Here is a 21,342-nt window from a genome sequence, read left to right on the forward strand (position 1 = left end):
GAACCTTTTTTCATAGAGAGCATCCCAACCAAATAACTTAAAGTTATTACTAATTTACAACAAAAAAATACAACAAAGAAGTGAGTATTGTCTCTAGTCCTCCCTTCAGTTATTCGTTTCCACTTTTTCTCTTCTCTTTGATCTTTTGAATCTCTTCTTCCAACTTCTTCAATTTCATATTAATCCCATTATCACCGTGTTTGGATTCTTTAGGCTTGTCAACTTCTTTTGAACCTTCCTCAATTGATTTGTTCAATCCAATCAATTTCTCAACTTCATTGAAATGACAAGATTCAACTAAATTCTCAAGCTAACCTAGTTTTTCTATTAGTTTAGGAATCAAATATTTGGACCTCGGATCAACGTCCTTTGTATCCCTCCAACACCAAAAGTTGCAAAATCTTGGACCCTTCAATGGTGACAATAAAGAATGAATTAATCTCATTTCTCTTAATCAATTCTGTCGAAATAACCAGAGAATGTGCATAATTTGATATTTACCCCATAATAAGGACATGCCCAATATCTTCTAGCGGGATTTCTTGAAGTCTAAAATGTCTTCAAATACAATAAAATTTCGTGATACAATGAACTTCTTACTTCAAAGCAGAATCATTTTCTTCCATACATAGTTTACTCAAGTTAACTGATTTCATTATTGTGTGCTACAACAAATCCATTTCACCAAATAAACTAATATTCAGAAACAAAATTAAAGGAGACGATAAACAAAGTAATTCAGAAATTCATCAGGAGAGTAATTCCTAATAAAACGGTAAACAACGTAATGAATGATATTATATTTTAATACGGAAAGAAGACGAAGCTAAAATCAATTCAATTTTATATTTTTTAATCTCAAATTTATGCAGCTTAATACAAATAAAGAGAAAACAATTTTAATTTTTGCATCAATTTCATGAATTGAATAAATTTTGAATTGAAGATGAAGAAGGAGGGTAGATTAGGGTTTTTAAAGAAGAAATCGGATATAACCATTAGAAACCTCTAAAAAGATATTTAAAAAAAATTAAATAGACAAAATTGTATTTTAACACGTTCAACAATGCTTGTTTATATGCGGACTATTTAAAAAATATTTTAATATATTTTAAAAATATTAAAAAAAAAAAAAAAAAATTAATTCAAATACTAAAATAAACTAGCGGATAAGTTCAGGAGAAAATAATATCTTTTCTCTTTATTTTATAAAACTAGTTGCATTACAATTTTTAGTGGTATCATTATTAACTCACCCAAACTCGCACATGTCTTTGCGGTTAAAGTTGTTAAGACAAGGGCAGTTGAAAGACTTGAAACGTGGAGAGTAATATGCGTTAACTGAGCAACACGTTTCATTAGCATGACCCTACGTGCCCTTAACTGTTTCCTCCTCCATTACGTTTACTTAGTAATTAGTTAAAGTCCCCTCGACTTTATCTTAAAATCTTTCCTCTCTCAACAAACTCAATTAGTGCAGCTCCCCAAGGCACACAAATTCCAGCCATGGGACAAGAAGAAGACCAAAAATGAATCCAACGTTGAAGTTCAGCTGCTTGCCTCACTTTCACTTTCATTCTTACCTTTCATTACATTTAGTGTAGCTCCTAGAATATACGCACCTCATTTAAACTAATTGATGCTCATTAAATTTAATAATTTTTTTTAAAAAAAATTTATTAAAAATTTATTTTATCAAATTTATATTATAAATTATATTTTAAAATATAAATTTAAACATATATACTTTATATAATTATTTAATAATAAATATAATATTTAAAGAACATAATAAAATTCGACCTTTTGATTTTTTAAATGAAATAACTAAATTAAAACAATGAAATTCGATCTCTTGATTTTTTAAATAAAAAAACAAAATTAAAGTAAATATTTTTAAAAAGACACTAGCTATTTTGAGATGGAGAGCTGAGCGTATATTTAATAAAAAGTTTTAAAAAATATATTTATAAATTCAAAGAATTGACTTCACAATAACCTGTGCAAAACAAGAAGAGCCAAGATCGAGTTGATGATGATGTGGTGACCTCGTGGCTTGTGAACAAGTGTCCACCACCGCACGGTCCGCACCGCTCATTCCCCTTAATATTTTACTATATCTTTCTTCACGTATTACTATATATATTTTCAGGTGGAGGTAACAAATGATAGTAGTACCTTAGATTAGGACAAGGAAAATAATGATGGATGAGCTTGGAAGCTTGAAACACCTTTTTGTGACAATGTTTATGTCGCAGTTGGCGATATTCGTGGTGACTCCGGCGATGCCAGATGTAACTATGACGGCACTATGCCCTGGTCAAGATGAGTGTTCCCTCGCCATTTACCTATCTGGTTTTCAACAAGCGGTCTGTCTCTGCTCTTTACATATATTATTATACGTACCTTGCTACATGCTTGAATAGGTACATAATTTTAAAAAGTAAAGGAAAAGTACATTTTATATATACATAAATGAGCTGAGATGTGTACAAAGTATTAATGTTGCCCTAATTACCGCCAATAATTGTACCTGAGGTAATGAGTTCAACATGTCGTTTTATTTTCTGTCTTCTAGTGATTAAGTGGTTTGAATAAATCATCTCACGAGTCATGATGAATAAATCTAAGAATATAAATTTGAAATATGTATATAATCTTATATATGTTCCATTCCCTTTTAGGATTATTTTAGTTTCATCGCTTAGGAGTATTTAATATGTGGATATGATGATCACACAAAATGGACAAAGGAAATAATCTATATCTGTTTAATATTATTATATGACATTCTTTTTTTTTTTTTTTTAATTATCTGTTCCAAGGACTGTCTTTTGCAATATTGAAATTTTTTTAAGCTAAAACGTTTCACTTTAACTTTATTGATGACACACTTCTATTGCTATTGAAATGTGTCAGAAGAAGGAGAATTTGATATGGAAGAACACTTTTAGAATTAGATTTATTTTAGGTTCAATTGTGTTGGTTACAAATAAAAGTGATCACCCTTATTTATATTTGTGTTGGAATGATTCTAGGATCAAAAAGTTCTAGATAATTAGCTACATATATGAAGATTCGGTAAATTTGTCTTTTGGTAATACCTAGATTATCTAGATGTTTCTTTAATATAATATCTAAGTTACTATACTAAAACATTTTTGAAGAATTTATGATATTCTAAAAAATAAAATTTAATATTTTTCCCAACATATAACTACTCCCTCTATTTTGAATTAGTTGGCTTCTTTCTAAAAAAATTTATTTTAATTTACTTGTCCAACTTATTAAATCAAGATTATTTTATACAAATTCTTCCCATTCTACCCTTAATTTTATCCTTAATAGGTATTAAATATAATTACTCTTTTTAAATTTTTTTAAAAATAACACTTATATTTTTAATAAGAACTTTATGAAATTAGACTTTTTTTCTTCTATTCAAGGAGTACTATACTAGTATTCCTATAAGATTTTCAATTCATGCATGCATATGCTACAATTTTTCATGCTTAATTAATTATTAAGTCTTACAATGTTAAGAAGGGTAAAAAGGTAAAATATATTCCTAATTATTAGATTTCTTAACGGGTGTGTCAAGGTTAAAAAGGTCATCTAATTCGAAACGGAGGGAGTAGTTATTTGTTATCATGAATAAATTTAAATACTGGTATTCTAAATATTTATTACACAATTAAAAGATGTTATTATGGAGTTCGTGATAATTCCTGCAAATTAAGTCTTTACATATATAAAAAAAACCAGTCATCAGATTATTTATTGAAAACTTTCAAAGTAGTGGAACCCTTCTCCGACTTAGTAATTACAATTTATTATCATTAACACTCCCATAATATGATTTAGTTTCAAATATATTATTCATATTTTAAATCTCACACTTATATAATAATTAAAAGTCAATAAAATTATGAATAAAAAGTTTTACGTATTTATATCTTATGAAATTTTAAAAAGGGATAAAAATATTTGTTGAAAAATCTTTACTCACACGGTCACACGTTTGATTAAAAGAGAGGATAAATATTTTTTGAAAGTATTATAATTTTGAAACTGTAAAACATAGGAAATGAATACAAATCACTAAATAATTAAGATAATTAATTTTTGACGTATTTGGAAAATACTTTATCTTTACAAACTTTTTAATATTACTGTAATATTATCCCCGTTTTCCCTAAAACTATTAAACGTCTAATTATCTATATCTATCTACAATTTATAATTTATACTAATACTAATATATTAAAAGTGTGAAGGGTTGTTCGAATTTTTTGTTCTTTCATTAAAAGTTTTTGCTTGAGATAAAATCGTCTTTTCACTATTTTTTTTTAATATTTAAGAGTTGAAAATTAATTAAATATATTTATGATAAAAAATTTCCTTATTAGAAGTTATCGGAATTAATGACAACTAATATTTTTTTCATTAGTTTAAAATTTCTAAATCAACTTAATTTGATTTTAATAAGATTTAAAAAATCTAGTGATAAATATAAAAGCGTTTAGAATAAGAAAAATTTAAGAAATACCAAATTTTTTAAAGTTTTAATTACATAATAAGAATGTAACCAATGATTTTATAAAGATTTGATTTTAAAAATAAGAAAAGATTTTAAATATAAAATGTAGAAAAAATAATCTTACCATAAATATGATTTAAATTAATGTGTTTTTTTTCTTATCCTTTGGTAGCAAGGGAAAGAGGTATTGCATAGTAAACACAAAAGCAATATATCTATCAACCACTTGAAATCTTTGGTAATAAAATATATATGTACTTATACTAAAATATATATATTTATATTATTATATTAAATTATGAAGGATATTTGAAAAGTGATTTAAACTTTTTACACTTTGTTAAAAATTTTCCGCAATAAATAAAATCATTTAATTTTAAATAATCAAACGTTACACGTGCGGTTAAACTACTATAATAAAATTTTACACAAATGAAAGTTCACCTAACTAGATAAATTTGAAATGAAAGAATTAAATAAGAAACTAAAATAAAAAATGAGAAATTTCTTTTCTTCCTTGAATTTCATAAAAATAAATACGTAAAAAACTATTTATAATTTTAATTCTTTTAAATAAATGATATAGTTAATTACAGACATATTTCATAGGGGGATAGCTCTAGGATTTTCATGATATAAAAGGTGCAAGTGTTTGAAGTGTTCATTGCAATTAACCCTAATAACTATGGTTAAAATTTTGAAAGACAATTTACTTGTGCTTTTTCTAGAATTGAATTTTCTTTTTTTTTTTTTTTAGGTAGAGTTACTCATCGAATAAAATCAACCGAAAGGAAAATTTTATCAAGATACATGTCATTTTATTTTAATTGATCAATACTAGAGAGTTGTTTCCAGACTAAAATCAATTAAAATGTGACTAATTAATTAATCAACGAAATCACTTATTACAAATAAGATCTTGTGGTATCTAAGAGAAATATTGACTAATCTAACTAACATGGAACTTGATAAACTGGAATTAACCCTCTGGGGTTAATAACTCTGGTTTCATTATTTTTGCCTATGCACTAGTGCTAGGCTCAGGTACTAGCAACTGGGCAGAGCCTAGTGCCCTCTCTCATCAGAGGCGGACCCACGCAGCTATCAGTGAGGTGCACGTATATCCGTTAATGTCGAAAAAAATTATACGTATACATGTATAAATTACCTTCAGAAATTGAGATAGGAGTAGTTAATAGTGCACCCACAAATGAATGCTAGTGCAGCTTGCCAAATTATACGTATACATGTGTATATGCCTTTAGAAATTGAGATATAGTTAATAGTGCACCCACAAATGAATGCTAGTGCACCTAGCCGTGCTGATTGAAGACATCACATTCGTCCATGCGACCAGGGATCGACCCCTGGGTCGCGCAACATTTTCTCATTTATTTTCAATCTTCAGATTAAAGACTTACTACTACATTAAGTTGAATGCTAGTGTACCTTGATGCGCTGGTTGAAGCCAATGCTTCCGTCCATGAGACCAGGGATTTTTTTCATTACTAAATTTATAAGATCAAAATGCTGGAATGGGGATTCGAATCTGCAACCATCCCATTAAGTGAATCCCCCTGACCATTGAGCTACTACAAATGATTATCCAAAGATCTTAAAAATAAACCCAATATTATAAGAAAGTAAAATTATTAGCTTAGAACTCATACTTGTTCTATATATTTATTTTTTCAGTATTGTTTATGTCTTTGACGACCAATTGAATATGATAATATCTCTTAATCAACACTCGAAGTTTTTCTAATGTCTTAAGATAATATTGTGCACCAAAGTATTATCAAAAGCAACAAGCGTAAAAAAGTTTCACGGTCTATTGTGTTTAAGCATAAAGTACAAATAAAGCGTGAGATTTAATAAAAAAAAAGCATAAAGAGAAAAAAATATAAATATATGGATAGTCCAAGACTAATAATATAAGCATGAATGACAAATATATGAGGTTTTTTTTTTTATAAGGTGAAATAGTCCGTCTCTTAAGAAAGCCTCATTGACCGACAAGGGAAAGTATCTATTAAAAATAGAACCTAAGTTGCACATTAAGTGAGGCGAGCGCTCAACACATTTTGAGTCTTGCTTTGAGACTTATGCGCGCCATTGACAACACCGGCGCACCCACAGACTTCAAATCTTGAATTCTCCTCTGTCTCTTATGATCTAAAATGGTGCATAACAAATGTCTTTACTCATGTTGAAGTGTCAGTAAAGTTTCTTGGAGGATATCAAAAGAAGTTCAAGACCTGATTTATACCACAAGTCGGGCTAAAGTCTCCTTAAAACATTGGTATAGGAACAGTAATTAAGTTACGTATAGATTAGCTTTCTTAAGTCACTGGTTGCCCCAGACAAAAGAGTTCCATTTGTTTGTTGAGTAGCCACCCAAGTTAGAGGTCTTTTGAACACGGATAGATGGAAAATGTCTGTTCCACGGATCTCTAACAACAACATCACGTATTTTAATCCTCATTGATCTCACGCCCAACTTAAACTTTAGTAATCAGAATAAGTAGTTTTAACACCATAGAGGATCCCTTTTGTATAGTCTGGATGCCTTGGCCAAAAGTGCAAAATACTTTTGCTAACCAACTTGGCATTTACTTCATCTCAAATCAGTAACGGATCAAGATTTTATTATTGTGAGTGTTAAACCTTCCTTCAACGTAAAGTTGCTACCGCCCGTAAAATATAAGAGAAAATTATTTGAACACAATAATAATAGTAATAATAATAGTAGTAGTGGTAGCGGCAGCAGCAGCGGCGGCGGATGAAAAAGTGAATAAAGAAGGTAGAACAAGACAGAAAGAAGAAGAATAAAAATATATATCAAAGGAAAAATTAGCAGAAACAACTTTAAAAAATATAAGAATTTATAAGTTAAATTAAAAGCGAGTACATTAAAAAAAAATCAATAAGTAAAGAAGTATAAAAAAGAAAGAAAAAGCTATACATATTTGGGAAAAAAAGATAATGGAGCTCATAAAAGAGTTTCACCTGGAAATTGATCCCGTGACCAACCAGCAAAAATACCTTAACTTTGGTTTGCAACCAAAGTGTGGGTGCTATTCAGCCATTATGTGCAGTTGTAATAAATTTATATGCAAGATATATAGTTCGTGTCCCGTTCAATAGGTGCTCGAGCATCCAGAACACATGTAGATCTGCACGTCTGTGATTGTAAATGTTTTAGTAGGAATGCTTTTTCGTACGCCCTCAATGCTATTGTAAATTTTACTTATTAAAGATGAATAAAATGTGAGAGATTTGTTGGAAAAAAAAAAACACTTTACCCCTGGTGTAGCCATATAATTTAAGAGAAGTACAAACTAAATTAGGAAACCGGGCGTCTTGTTGTCATTTACTTTTCCAATTAAATTTTCTGGTGATGTTTCTGACATGCAGATAATTGGAATTGGTTTGGTGGTAATGATGCCAATAATTGGGAATTTGTCTGATGTGTATGGAAGGAAAGCTTTGCTCACAATCCCAGTGACTCTCTCCATCATTCCCCCAGGTCCTACTTCAACACTTCATTCTTGTTTAACGTGGTCATGGGGCAATATTCTGAGCAGTTCTTTGGAAGAAAAGGAAAACTCCCTCCATTGTAATTTGGTTGTCTGGTTTTGACTTCGCATCGAGTTTAAGAAAAATAAAGAAATACTTTTGAATTTTGTGATCTTAAGCTAATATTTAAAATGTACAAAAATGTCATTTTAATCTTGTGCTCTTAAACATGTCGTGTGGATAATTGAAAAAAGAGTTGTCAGAACGGAAAGAGTCATTCTTAAAATTATTAAAAAGGAATGTACGACAACAAATTGCAATGGAGGAAGTACTAATTGAATTCACATTTGGCAGTCATATTGACATTCAGGAGGACCAAGAAATTTTACTATGTGTACTATGTGCTGAAGACGCTCACTGGCATGATATCTGATGGTGGTATTCAGTGTGTGGCCCTTGCTTATGTGGTAATTATTTTTGTCCAGTACATTAATTCTCTTTCGACATCACCTTGCCTCATAATCTATTTACTTCCCCTGATGAAACCTTCAAAGAAGCTTAGTTCCTAAGAGATTGACTTAGAACATTTAGCTTGTAAAAGATATCGTCACTGAATCAAAAGTCGCTAAATTAAATCCTGCCTGAAGATTTAATTATTTGGTGTATCCAACGAATTGACAGATAAAAATGAATTAAATCCGTCACTTACACGCAAAATCATAACTTATGTAGTAATAGGTAGCAGACTAGCCAAGCAGGACAAAATCAAGTACCCGTTTTCTTTGGCTAGCTTGTATATGTGTTTGATCATGTGCATGAAAATTGATTTACCCTATATTCTTATACTTTATCCGCATAAAACATAGAACACTTTGTTTCTTCCTTTTTAGGCAGACCATATGTCACAGGCAAAGCGTGCCTCTGCAATCGGAATTTTGGCTGGTGTTGGATCTGCTGCATTTGTCTGTGGAACCTTAGCTGATCACTTCCTCTCCACTTCTCAGATATTTCTGGTCCTTCTCGAAATGATTCATCTTTCGCTGATCTAGTCTTGTTCAGTCTGAGATTATATGCTCTTCTTTATTGATAAAGGTAGCAACAATTGCATCAATGATTGCTGCCGTGTACATGCAAATTTTCCTGGAGAATACAGCTTGCCTTAAAGATTCTATTGAGCAGCAGCCAATTTTGATAAATGAAATGGAAGATACTGAATTGGATTGTGAAACAGCAACGAATATAAAGGTGTTCAAGAAAGTTCCATCCCTGAAGGATATCCTTTGCTTTCTTAAGAAGAGGTAAAATGGTACAAGAGCTGTGTTTGCAATTGATTGTTTCCATCATTCATGAGAAATATGATGGCAATTGTTGGTTGTCTTGTTGCAGTGCTACTTTTTCACTTGCAGCATCTGTTGCTTTCTTGAATAGTTTTGCAGAAGGAGGAGAACAAGCTCCATTTCAGGTCCTTTCTTTTTTTACTTTTTTCAAGTGTTAATTGGGCATTCATTGATGACGACCAAGGTACATATACCTGTCATTTTATTATAAAATAAGTCCTTGCTGTAAAATTTTGTCACGTTGAAAACTGGTTCGTCTTGAGAGAAGCTAGGGTATCGGTACATGATAGTATGAAGCTTCATAAGCCAGGAGAGCATTTGGACGGCCATTCTTACTTCTTTCAACCATATGGTTAACTTGATATGTCTTTAATTATTTCCCTGCAGTACTTCTTAAAGGCTCGATTTCATTTCAAGAAAGATAACTTTGCTGATGTGATGCTTATAGCCAACATTTGTTCTGCAACTTCTCAGGTACTTTTTGCTATGGATTGGAGTAACTTATTTCTTCCTCGGCATTATATTTCATATATCAACTTTTCAAATCATGCAGTTGCTCCTCATGCCTATGTTGGCTCCTCTTATAGGAGAGGAGGTTCTTCTGTGCTTAGGACTCACTGCTGGATTTACAAACGTACGTCAACACTTAAAAAGTGTTTTTCTCCAGGAGTTTTTGAGTTCAAGTCACCCTCATATGGAATACACTAAGATGCATGCGTTTAATTTGATTTGATCCGCAAGAGGAGGGCGAAGACTAATTTTTACCTAATTCTGCAGCTTCTTATCGATAGTGTAGCACGGAAAATTTGGGTAATCTCTAAAACATTGAGCTCGAATTTTCTATCTCTGTATTCATGCTTCTAGTGTGTTAATTTCATAATTTTCAGGTTCCTTATACTGCTGCATTGCTGCCTGTTTTCACCTCCCTCGTGAAACCCTCGGTAAGTTTTCTCACATTTACTTTAGATATTTCTCTTCTTTTTTTTTTCTTCCTTTCTTTGTTTTGAGCTGAAGGTCTATCGGAAACAGCCTTGCTACTTCTCCGGAGGTAGTGGTATGGACTGCGTACATCTTATCCTCCTCAGACCCACTGTGTGGGAATACACTGGGTTTGTTGTTGTTGTATTTCTCTTTTTCTTCCTCTACCACTATGACGGTTGATGGATGTTAAATAACTGTAGCTGCAAAGCATTGTCTCAAAACAAATTGGGCCTAGTGAGCAGGTGACTTGTTGCACTATTCTGTGAATTAAACTAATTAATGGTTGGATATACAGCAAGCTGTCATTGAATTTGAAATTAAAAAGAAAACATATTCTTACAACCACGATGTTTATTATTCTCCTTATAGGGAATAGCTCAAGGGTGCATTTCAAGCATAAGTTCCATAGCTAACATTCTCTCCCCATTCGTATACAGTCCTCTTACCGGTAAGTTGAATTGATACTTATGCCATAGCAAAATATTTCTATCCACCTTAGCGGACACTTGAACCTTTTGTTTTACAGCCTTGTTCCTTTCAGAAAAAGCTCCTTTCCCGTATCCTGGCTTTAGCATCATGTGCATTGGCCTTGCTTGGGTAAGTAGCACTTGATATGGAAATTATTGATTGATGAGGATCAGCTAACTGGGTACAATCTTCAAGTAGTCCTTATGTGCATTTAACTTAATAACATGGGTGTTTTCTGTGTATGCAGTTAATAGCCATTATTCCCAGTGCAATGATAAAGGTGATTCATTCCTCTCGTCTCAAGAAGGTAGTGACATTGGAAGGATAGCAGCTGAGATATAAATTTTGGCTGGGATGAAGACGAGACAATAGTTTTTTTTTTTTTTTTGTTCTTTTTGAAACTGAAGACGAGACACTAGTATATGTACCAGAATTTTTTTTTTTTGAAACTGAAGACAAGACAATAGTATATGTACCAGAAATCAGAAACCTACAGAACATCCCCTAGGCTGATACTTTTGCCGTCTCTTGCAGGATCACTTGAACATCGCATTGTAATGTAACTGGACGCACTTTCGACTAGCGAATATTGTAACCATCAACTATAGTCGTTAATATTTCCACTTACTGAATATTGTAACCATCAACTGTCGCTGTCTGGGTTACAACAGCTAAATTACTAGCTGTTATGGGTTGAGTAGTTCCTTTTGTTTGCCACCGTCTGAGACACTTTTTTGAAATGGTAAAGGTGGGCTCGCACTCTATTTTAAGAACCATGAATGGTGTAAAAGAGGCAGCACCAAAAAAGAACAGTTTTCCCAGTTTCCTGCTATGAAAGATGTTCTAGTTCATTTTGCTAGAAGCTAGGATAATGATAATTTAATTAAAGGTCGATATAGTTTCGGAGAAATGAAAGGTCAACCCAATGCTGACGTTGCCAGGTTGAGCCAAGTAGCATCCAATGGTTAAGCATAAAAAAAAAGTTGGCAGTATCGTTTATATGAAATCGCATTTACGCTGAACTGTCTCAAATGCATATAACAGTGACATTGCTTGAGCCTCATTGCAACCGTCGTATGAAAAACCTGTCTTAGCAACCAACTGACGTCGAGAGGGATGAGAGATATCACCTTTCAATAACACGTTTAAGACTAAATTAGAATCGCTGAGGAATGAGAAGAATAGTGTATTGGATGAGATAAGGAGAGACTTTAAAGGGTAGATACAAAGTATGAACAAGCAGACGATTGATCAATTTCTCAGCCCAAAAAGTATCTGAAAACAATCATTATTATTCTTAAACAACTTGTGCAAGAGAGCTATCGAATCTAAATGATCTGTAAAGAACAAGAGACAGTATTTGGAAGTTTTTCTTGTCTGTATATTTCTTGCCAATCATGTTTATTTATCCAAGCTAAAGAATCTTCTCTTCTAAGCTAAACAATGAAAATAAAGATAAAAGAAGAAACTTCTCTTCTAAGCTAAAATAAAAGAACTTTCTAGTCTAAGCTAAATATTTGGACTTGTGGGTTGTTGGTACTGATGACTGGTCTAATATGGGCCCAATCCTTTTATTTTCTTTGGCCTGCTCCATTTCCTTGTGTGAGATGAACTTCTCATTTTCTCGTTCTTTGTTACTGCGATGAACATCTCCATTGTTATTGTCAACACCCCCCCTTAAGTTGGAGGGGAGTGAAACGAGTCCCAACTTGCCAATTAAAGAGTGATGTGAAGGCCCAGACAAGGGTTTGGTGAGAAGGTCAGCGAGTTGAGAGGTGGCAGGAACAAAAGAAAGGGAGATTAATCCTGCGAGGAATTGTTGTCGAACAAAATGACAGTCAAGTTCGACGTGTTTGGTGCGTTCGTGGAAGACGGGGTTTTTGGCTATATGGATTGCCGCTTGGCTATCGAAGTGAACAATAATGGGAAGAGATGGAGGGACACCTAAGTCATGAAGGAGTCGATTCAACCAGGTGAGTTCGGCAACCACACGCCTCATGGAGCAATATTCTGCTTCAGCAGAGGAAAAAGAAATGGATGATTGTTTCTTGAATTTCCAAGAGATGGGAGATCCACCAAGGTTAATATAGAACCCGCTAACTAAACGTCAAGAATCTATACAAGAACCCCAATCGGTATCGCACAAACCAAGGAGGGAAAATGAAGGGTCACTAGTAGAGAACAAACCTTGACCTGGGTCGGACCGTAGATAACGAACAACTCGAAGAGCAGCATTGAAATGGGGAAGACGGGGTTGTTGCATATACTGGGAGAGATGTTGGACAACATAATAAAGATCAGGGCGAGTAAGTGTAAGGTAGTTGGGCTTTCCAATTAGGCGATGATAAACAGTAGGGTCAATAATGAGTTCTCTGGAGCTGGATGAGAGCTTAACTGATGGATCCAATGGAGAAGAGACTAGGGGAAATTGAGCACAATCAAATTCAGCAAGTAGCTCAAGAGTGAATTTTCTTTTGAGTAACAATCAACCCATTGTCTTCTCTGAAAACTTCAAGTCCTCAAAAATAGTATAAGTGTCCCAGATCCTTTATTTTAAATTCTGCACTGAGAAATTCCTTCAACCGTGTGATAGTAGAGAAATCACTTCCAGTGATGATTATATCATCGACATATACAACAATGATAGCAATAAGATCCCCGGATTTCTTGTAAAACAGTAAGTAATCATTAAGTGATGAGTGGAAACCTTTGAAATGAAGAGTTGCTGATAGTTTAGCAAACCATTGTCGCGATGCTTTCCTTAACCCGTAGAGTGATTTCTTGAGTCGATAAACAAGATTAGGACTAGGACAAACTATGCCTGCTAGAAAATTCATGTAGTCCTCTTCATCAAGGTCCCCATGAAGAAAGGCATTACTGACATCTATCTGAAAAAAATGCCCTTTTCACTTTGCACCAATAGCCAAAAGACACTTTATAGTTGTCATTTTGACCACTAGTGAAAATATTTCAGTAAATTCAATCCCATCCCTTTGAATATCACCTTGAACTACGAGTCTTGTTTTAAGTCTATCAATACTACTATCAGACCTATGTTTCACTTTATACACCCATTTGCAGGGTAGATCCCTTTTGCCTTTAGGTTGCTCCACAATATCCCAGGTTTGATTAGATATCAAGGCGTCAATTTCATCATTCATAGCTGCTTGCCAACCTGAGTGCATTGCAGCTTATGCATAGGTAGTGGGCTCAATGATAGAAGAGGTAGAATTCACTACAAGTTGATTGATTTGTAGAAAAAAGTGCAGTGAAGGGAAAAACCTGAGGACTGATAGGTGAAGTGAAGCAAGAAGTGGTAAGATCAATGAGAAGCACATCGTTACAGTAATAGTCATCTAAATAAAAAGGTTGTTTATGGATTCTAGATGATCTTCTGGGTTCAAGAGGAGTAGTAGGTTGAGGTAAGAAAGTAATAGGGTCAGGGATAGAGGAGGTAGGATCAGAATTAAAAGTAGAAGGAGGAGGAGGAGATGAAGGATCTTGTGTAGTGGTGGGGATAGGTGTTAAATTAGGGCCAGAAGGAATGGTATATTAATCTGGAGAGGTAGGATGTGAATAAGAGAAAATTAGAGTAGAGCCTGAAGTCCTCCTAAAAAGAAAAACTATTTCATGAAAGTGAACATCTCTTGAAACAAATATTTTCCTGTCTTGTAAGGATAATAACTTATATCCCTTTTGTCCCAGTGGATATCCCAAAAACACACAGTCAGTAGCTCTAGGTGAAAATTTTGATCTATTTGAGTTAAAGTAGAAGCATAGCAGAGACAACCATAAGCCTTGAGAAATTGATATTTAGGAAGATAACCAAACAAAACATCATGAGGGGTCTTACCATTTAAGACTTTGGAGGGGTTTCTATTGATTTAAAAAGTAGACGTAAGAACACAATCACCCCAATAAGAAATAGGTAGGCTAGACTGAAACAACAAAGCCCTAGAAGTTTCTAAAAGATGCCTGTGCTTTCTCTCCACTATGCCATTTTGTTGAGGAGTAAAAATGCATGATGTTTGATGAAGAATTCCTTGAGAAAGAAGAAATTCAGAGGTAATAGTTCCCTTTCCCAATTCTAAAGCATTGTCAGATCTGATGATTTTCACTTTACTATTAAATTGCCTTTGAACAATGGATAGAAACTGTTTTAGCATAGGAAAAGTATTAGCCTTAGTGCTCAAGAGATAAGTCCAAGTAGTTCTACTAAAGTCATCTACTATGGTGAGGAAGTATCTATAACCATTATAGGTTGAATTTTTATAAGGACTCGATGTATCAATGTGAATTAATTCAAAAGGTAATTTGGTTTTAATGTGACTAAGTGGAAAGGGTTTGCCTGGAAAGATGACAAATATCATAAATGAAATTGGAATCACATTTGAAATTAAAGGAACTTAGCTTGTTCATTGATGAAATAGGAAAATGCCCTAGTCTTACATGCCATAAATGAAAATCAAAACTGTTACTACTTGAAACTGAATTAGATAAGGAACTACAACTGGAAAAACTAGAACTAGAAAAGGAAACTACATCTTCCTTGACAGGACTCTTAGACTGGAGAATCGAAGAAAAAAAAGTGATAGTCCATTCTGTGCTTCACCAAGAACCAGAGGCCTCTTCACTGAAGGGGCCTGCAAGACATATTTGGTAGAAGAAAACATGATTATACAATCTAATTATGTGCATAACTTGTGCACTGATAGGAGATTGAGCTTGAATATAGGCACAAAAACACATTGTGAATAATGAGATCTGTAAATAGAGCAACAGTTCCTGAATGAGTTACTTTTACCCTAAAAGAATTGGGTAAAGTAATATTGATGATTTGATTAAGGGATGTGAGAGTAGTGGAGTTTGTTGCATCAAAACACATATGCTAACTCGCCCCTGAATCTAAAATCCAGGGGTTAGAATTTAAGAATAGTAAACAGGAAACTGAACCATTACCAACATAAGCAGCTGTAGGTGCAGAATTAGCAAGTGAAGTATCTGGTTGGGAGATCTTGGCCTGATTTAATATACTAACCAATTGAGAATGTTGCTCACTGGTGAAATGGTTTCCAATTTGATTTGCACAATTAGGTAAAGAACTAGAATAACCAGGTAAATCAGAGGGAATAACAACATGATTGCTCCTCACAGTGTTTTACATCCTTTTATTTCTGGTGAACTTGAAATCATTAGGAAAGCCAATGATCTTGTAGTATTTATCAATTGTGTGTCCAACCTTCTTGCAGTGAGAACATGTCAACGAGGTGTCAATCTTCTTGGATCTATATTCGGGAGTATGATTCCTCAGATTATTTTGAGAGTACCGAGGAGGTGCATTGCTATCAGCAACCAAATATGAAGAGTGATCCTCCTTTGGGTTGGAGTAAACAGTAATCTCCCTTTGTTTTTCATCTTGAATAAGGAGAAATCATTAAGATGTTGCTCCTCATAGCCCCATAAGCTTCATTCAATCCCATAAGGAATTGTATGAGTCTCCCATCTTGTTGTGCTTTACTTATTCTCATCTTACCACCATAATCACACTCACAAGAGCAAGTGTTTTTAGTGTTCAAGGTATATAACTCATCCCATACCCCTTGACTTTTGTGTAGTGTGCTGCAATATCATGTGTTCCCTGGGACAACTCAATCATTTTCTTTTGCAGTTGATATAATTTGGCCCCATTAGATTGACCAAATCTATCCTCAAGATCCCTCCGTAGTGCTTCAGCTATTTTGTAAGAAAGCACACTGTCAGCAATGTCTCTAGAAAGTGAGTTCAACAACCAACTGGTAACCATGTCATTGCACTGGATCCATAATTACAGATCTGGATTGTTAAGGGCTGGAGCCTTGCATCTTCTATCAATAAATCCCAGCTTATTTTTAGCTGAGAGAGAAATGAGAATGGATTTTCTCCATCCCCCATAACCTTTTCCTTCAAAAATGGAGTTCACCAAAGACATCCCTGGTGAATCAGATGGATGAAGGAAATAAGGGCTGCTTTGATCCAATACTTTGGATTCAGCAGGGGCAGAAGGTGACTCAGAATTTGTGTTTGCCATGGTAGGAAAAGGAAGGCTTCGAAGAGAAGATCTTCAAAGAAGCTTTGATACCATGTAAAAAACAAGAGACAGTATTTGGAAGTTTTTCTTGTCTGTATATTTCTTGCCAATCATGTTTATTTATTCAAGCTAAAGAATCTTCTGTTCTAAGCTAAACAAAGAAAATCAAGATAAAAGAAGAAACTTCTCTTCTAAGCTAAAATAAAAGAACTTTCTAGTCTAAGCTAAATATTTGAACTTGTGGGTTGTTGGTACTGATGACTGGTCTAATATGGGCCCAATCCTTTTATTTGCTTTGGCCTGCTCCATTTCCTTATGTGAGATGAACTTCTCATTTTCTCGTTCTTTGTTACTGTGATGAAGATCTCCATTATTATTGTCAATATTGTTATTGTCAACATGATCAGTGAGAAACATTTAATCCAGTTAAGGAGGTTCAACACAGCATTACACTAAGATATCACAACTAATACATAAAGATCGGGTGTTGAAGAGAAAGAAAATACCAACATTCTTTTACGTATGTGAATGTCATCAGCATTCTTTTCAAGTACCAAAATAAAAATAAAACATGATCTTCAACAACTGATGTAAAAATCAAAGCACAAGGGTTGGTCACTGTCCTAGTGTCCATACTAGACAAAATCAGGTAGGATAAATTTCAATATTCTAATGATTTATTTCAACCTCAGACTTCAGTGTCTAAAATTCTAGGCTTCTGCAAATTTTCAGGTCTACATATTTGAATGCTAACCACTTAGGGGATGGAGTTGGAAAAAAATGTTTACACTATATATTACTATATCTTAAGCCAACACATTCAACTCACAGTTTTAGTTCCAACCAGTTGTTAGGATTTTTGTTCCGATTTTCTTACCAAATTTTAAGTTTTACTTTTTTTTGTAAGGAAATAAAAGTAACCATAAATACTTTTACTTTTCCTGAAAGGAAAATATAAAATTTTTTCATATTTGGCTAACCTCTTTCTTGGAGGAAAGGTTCTGGACATCTATAAATAGAAGACCCCTCTTCTCATACCATAACATAGTAGCATTCACAATGTAGTCGTTTAAAGAGTCCCGTTTAGGGAGAGATTTTCTCCCAATAGTTTTTAATGTTTTTTGATATTAATTTTCAATATGTAGGTCACTTGACCAAATTACATCAATACTATGTTTTTTAGTATGTTTTTCTTTATCGTTTGAATTATCACTACGATAGTTTGCAACTAATAGCTTCCGCATGACGCCCTCTCGATTTCGAACCCAACAAGTGGTATCAGAGTTTATGATTCAATGGTCCAATAGTATGGTGAGACGAGATTAAACAGGTTCAAAGTGGTTTCAAAATCAAGGTGCAACAATTTGGGCAATAATGAAGATTTTTTTGTCCAACTACATGTGGAGAACAAGTTTCAACCATATTTTCAACATTCCTGTTGCTGCATCTTTAAAAATAAAAACAAAATATTAATTTTTAACCATGATATTTAAAATTTATTTTTAACCATGAGAAGCAACAGTTATGAAGATTATATCAAGAACGAAGTTCATGCATGTGATATGAAGAAGGCGGATCAAGTGAAGAACATCAAGCCATAAAGGGGAGATTTGTTAGGATTTTTGCCCCGATTTTATTACCAAATTTTAAGTTTTACTTTTTCTTGTAAGGAAATAAAAGTAACCATAAATACTTTTACTTTTCCTGAAAGGAAAATATAAAACTTTTCCATATTTGGCTAATCTCTTTCTTGGAGGAAAAGTTTTGGACATCTATAAATAGAAGACCCTTTTCTCATAACATAACATAATAGCATCCACAATGTAGTCGTTTAAAGAGTCCCGTTTAGGGGGAGATTTTCTCCCAATAGTTTTAAATGTTTTTTTATATTAGTTTTCAATATGTAGGTCACTTGACTAAATTACATCAATAATATATTTTTTAGTATGTTTTTCTTTGTTGTTTGAATTATCACTACAATAGTTTGCAACTAATAGCTTCCGCATGACGCCCTCTCGATTTCGAAACCAACAAGAGTTCCTCACATCCATGTTTGCTATTGCAAAATGTGTGAGCTGCAAGTCAATAATCATCTATTTACCAAACAGCTATTGAGAAGTACAAGGTTACCAACTTGTTTGTTAATTTACCGAAAGCAAAAACTGCTTTACACATTCAAGCCTGGTTATGCAAAATATATGGTAATAATAGGAGCCAAATTAGCTATCTACCAGAAAATTTGGAGACTCAATCATAGTGAATTTCAGCAATTGGACAATGAGCTCCCTTAATTATGTACATGTAGAGCATCAAGCTTTGGCACTGCGTAATATCCAAATATTCAAGTCTTGAATTACCAGTGACAAGGATCAGCAAGTCTCTATCGCCAATGCTTGAATCAGAAAGGTTTAGAAGCTTCAAACGTGGAAAGCATCTTATGGGGCCTGACGAGAGAAAAGGTTGTTATTTTCAATGTTTTCGGGTACAAGAATCTGTAAACTTCAGCAAAAGTTCAAGGCTAAGACAAGAACACTTATGAAGTTCCTTAACACCCTCAACACAAGATTATGAACAATCTATCCAAGAGGTATGTTATATTTCAGAAATGAGATGAAACAGAATGTAAACCTAAGTCCCACTACTTCACAGAGTGTCCTTAAGAAATAATTCCCCCCACTGTACCCGAGGTTGTGGAATCTTCCTCCCAGGATAAAATGGCTTTCAATCCAAACAATAGCGGTACCTCAACTTGTTGGATTCGTCGAACCCACTCAACAACTTAATGATCACACATAGTTCTTGTATAGAAGAAGAGTGTTTTTGCTGTCAAAAGTCATGTCTATATTCGAGGAATATATCAGGTATTTATAGCCTTAAATGTGTCCTTTCAGAAAGGATGCATTAGTTCAGCAGAAAGGCACCTATTCAGTAGCAGTCACGTCCCTGCGCCCAGTCTGTGTTGGACCTGCACCTGATCTTTGGCCGAAGGTGACATTTCGCAATTTTCAATAGCTTCTGCGCTACGTCTGCGCCCACAGGTCACGTACCTGCGCTGCATCTGTGCCCGCAGATCACCCTACAGCGCAAAACAGTGTGCCTTTTACCTTAAAGGGTCGCATCCCTTTGTGATGCGTAGCGTATGCACTTGCATGACGTCAAATTACGCCCGTACTTGGAAAAAATAATTATATCAGATTTTTGAACTAAGTTTTTCACTTGTAACACAAGTTTCAAATAAAATTCATCTAAAAAGACAGATCTCATCGATCGATCATTTGCCAAATCTAAATTCAAATCCAAATCCAAAGCCGAAGTTGAGTCGATCTAGCGACAACGGCGGCGGCGCAAGGCACCACTTTGTTCTTGTCTCACTATCCATGTGGAGTTAATTTTCCTTATTAAAAACACTCCAAAGTTCCCTTCTCCCACCAATGTGGGAGAATTAGTGAACTTTCCAATTTGAGAGTATACTCTTAAATTTGGTCTCTCTTTTCCTCCACCATTTTTCATTCATATATATATCTTGAACCCAACAATCCCCCACATGAATGGGGAATGACTATATTTTGAAAAAAGATACAGACAAGCGTACGATCATTTAGCAAAGACTGATTGCATCTGGATAAGTAGATTTCTCTTTGAACTTTCCGTAGTGAACATGCATCGGATGCACTTGGTCAATCGGTAGATTTTGATATCTTTGAACCATCGAGCTTTGATATACACCTAGACAACATATGTCACACAACCAGTCTTTTACTATTTATGGTTCTCATGGTTTTGTTCTTTTTAGTCATGAACACATCCCGATTTCATGGGAGCTTAGAGAATAGGCCTTTACTAACATTCTCCTTGAAGCGGCTTCCACTTCGCCCTCACATAGGTGATTTCTAAATGTTCAATCCTGTAGACTAAATTATTTGGTCAAATCTACCAAATTTAGATAATCATTAAAAGACTTTTTGACCTTATGTCTTATCTTTGTTTACTACACATTGTCTACATCATGAGAATGGATTGAGTAATTGACAATGTTGAACCTGTCAGAAACAACTTTGTTTGATCTCTTTAAACCTAGCTCTTGGGATCTGCAATCTGCTAGGTAGAGTTACTGCCATGTTGACTTGTCCTAGGCCTTAAACCTATTCCCTTGGATGTCCTTTCCACTCCTTCTCTAGATAGGCCTTTTGTAAGTGGATCCAACAAATTATCCTTTGACTTTACATAGGCAACAGTGATAATTCCACTAGAGAAAAGTTCTTTAATGGTATTATGTCTCCGTCTTATGTGACGAGATTTACCGTTGTACATTATGATCCCTGCCCTACCTATTGCCGCTTGGCTATCACAGTGTATACATTCTGGTGCCACTGGTTTGGGCCAATAAGGAATATCTTTCAAGAAATTCCAGAGCCATTCTTCTTCTTCAC

The 21,342-nt window shown here is 34.0% G+C and overlaps 1 protein-coding gene across 1 annotated transcript; it reads left to right on the forward strand.

The window, feature by feature from the left end:
- The first annotated feature begins 2,142 nt into the window (after positions 1-2,142).
- Positions 2,143-11,492, forward strand: LOC107863201 (hippocampus abundant transcript-like protein 1). Its single transcript, XM_016709018.2, has 14 exons — positions 2,143-2,369; positions 7,958-8,069; positions 8,414-8,526; positions 8,950-9,072; positions 9,152-9,357; positions 9,446-9,521; positions 9,784-9,870; positions 9,950-10,030; positions 10,174-10,206; positions 10,284-10,337; positions 10,578-10,619; positions 10,747-10,825; positions 10,904-10,974; positions 11,093-11,492. The coding sequence occupies exons 1-14, from the start codon at positions 2,202-2,204 to the stop codon at positions 11,171-11,173; spliced, it is 1,326 nt and encodes a 441-aa protein (XP_016564504.1). The 5' UTR covers positions 2,143-2,201; the 3' UTR covers positions 11,174-11,492.
- Positions 11,493-21,342: the final 9,850 nt, after the last annotated feature.

Source organism: Capsicum annuum, chromosome 3 (genome assembly GCF_002878395.1).
Source record: "Capsicum annuum cultivar UCD-10X-F1 chromosome 3, UCD10Xv1.1, whole genome shotgun sequence".
Lineage (NCBI taxonomy): Eukaryota > Viridiplantae > Streptophyta > Magnoliopsida > Solanales > Solanaceae > Capsicum > Capsicum annuum.

Bases quoted from the DNA above. Each gene is read 5' to 3' on its own strand.
- LOC107863201 (XM_016709018.2), top strand. From the start codon at position 2,202: ATGATGGATGAGCTTGGAAGCTTGAAACACCTTTTTGTGACAATGTTT. The intron at 9,358-9,445 runs GTAAAATGGTAC...GTCTTGTTGCAG, and splicing joins CTTTGCTTTCTTAAGAAGAG to TGCTACTTTTTCACTTGCAG. The intron at 10,031-10,173 runs GTACGTCAACAC...CTAATTCTGCAG, and splicing joins TCACTGCTGGATTTACAAAC to CTTCTTATCGATAGTGTAGC.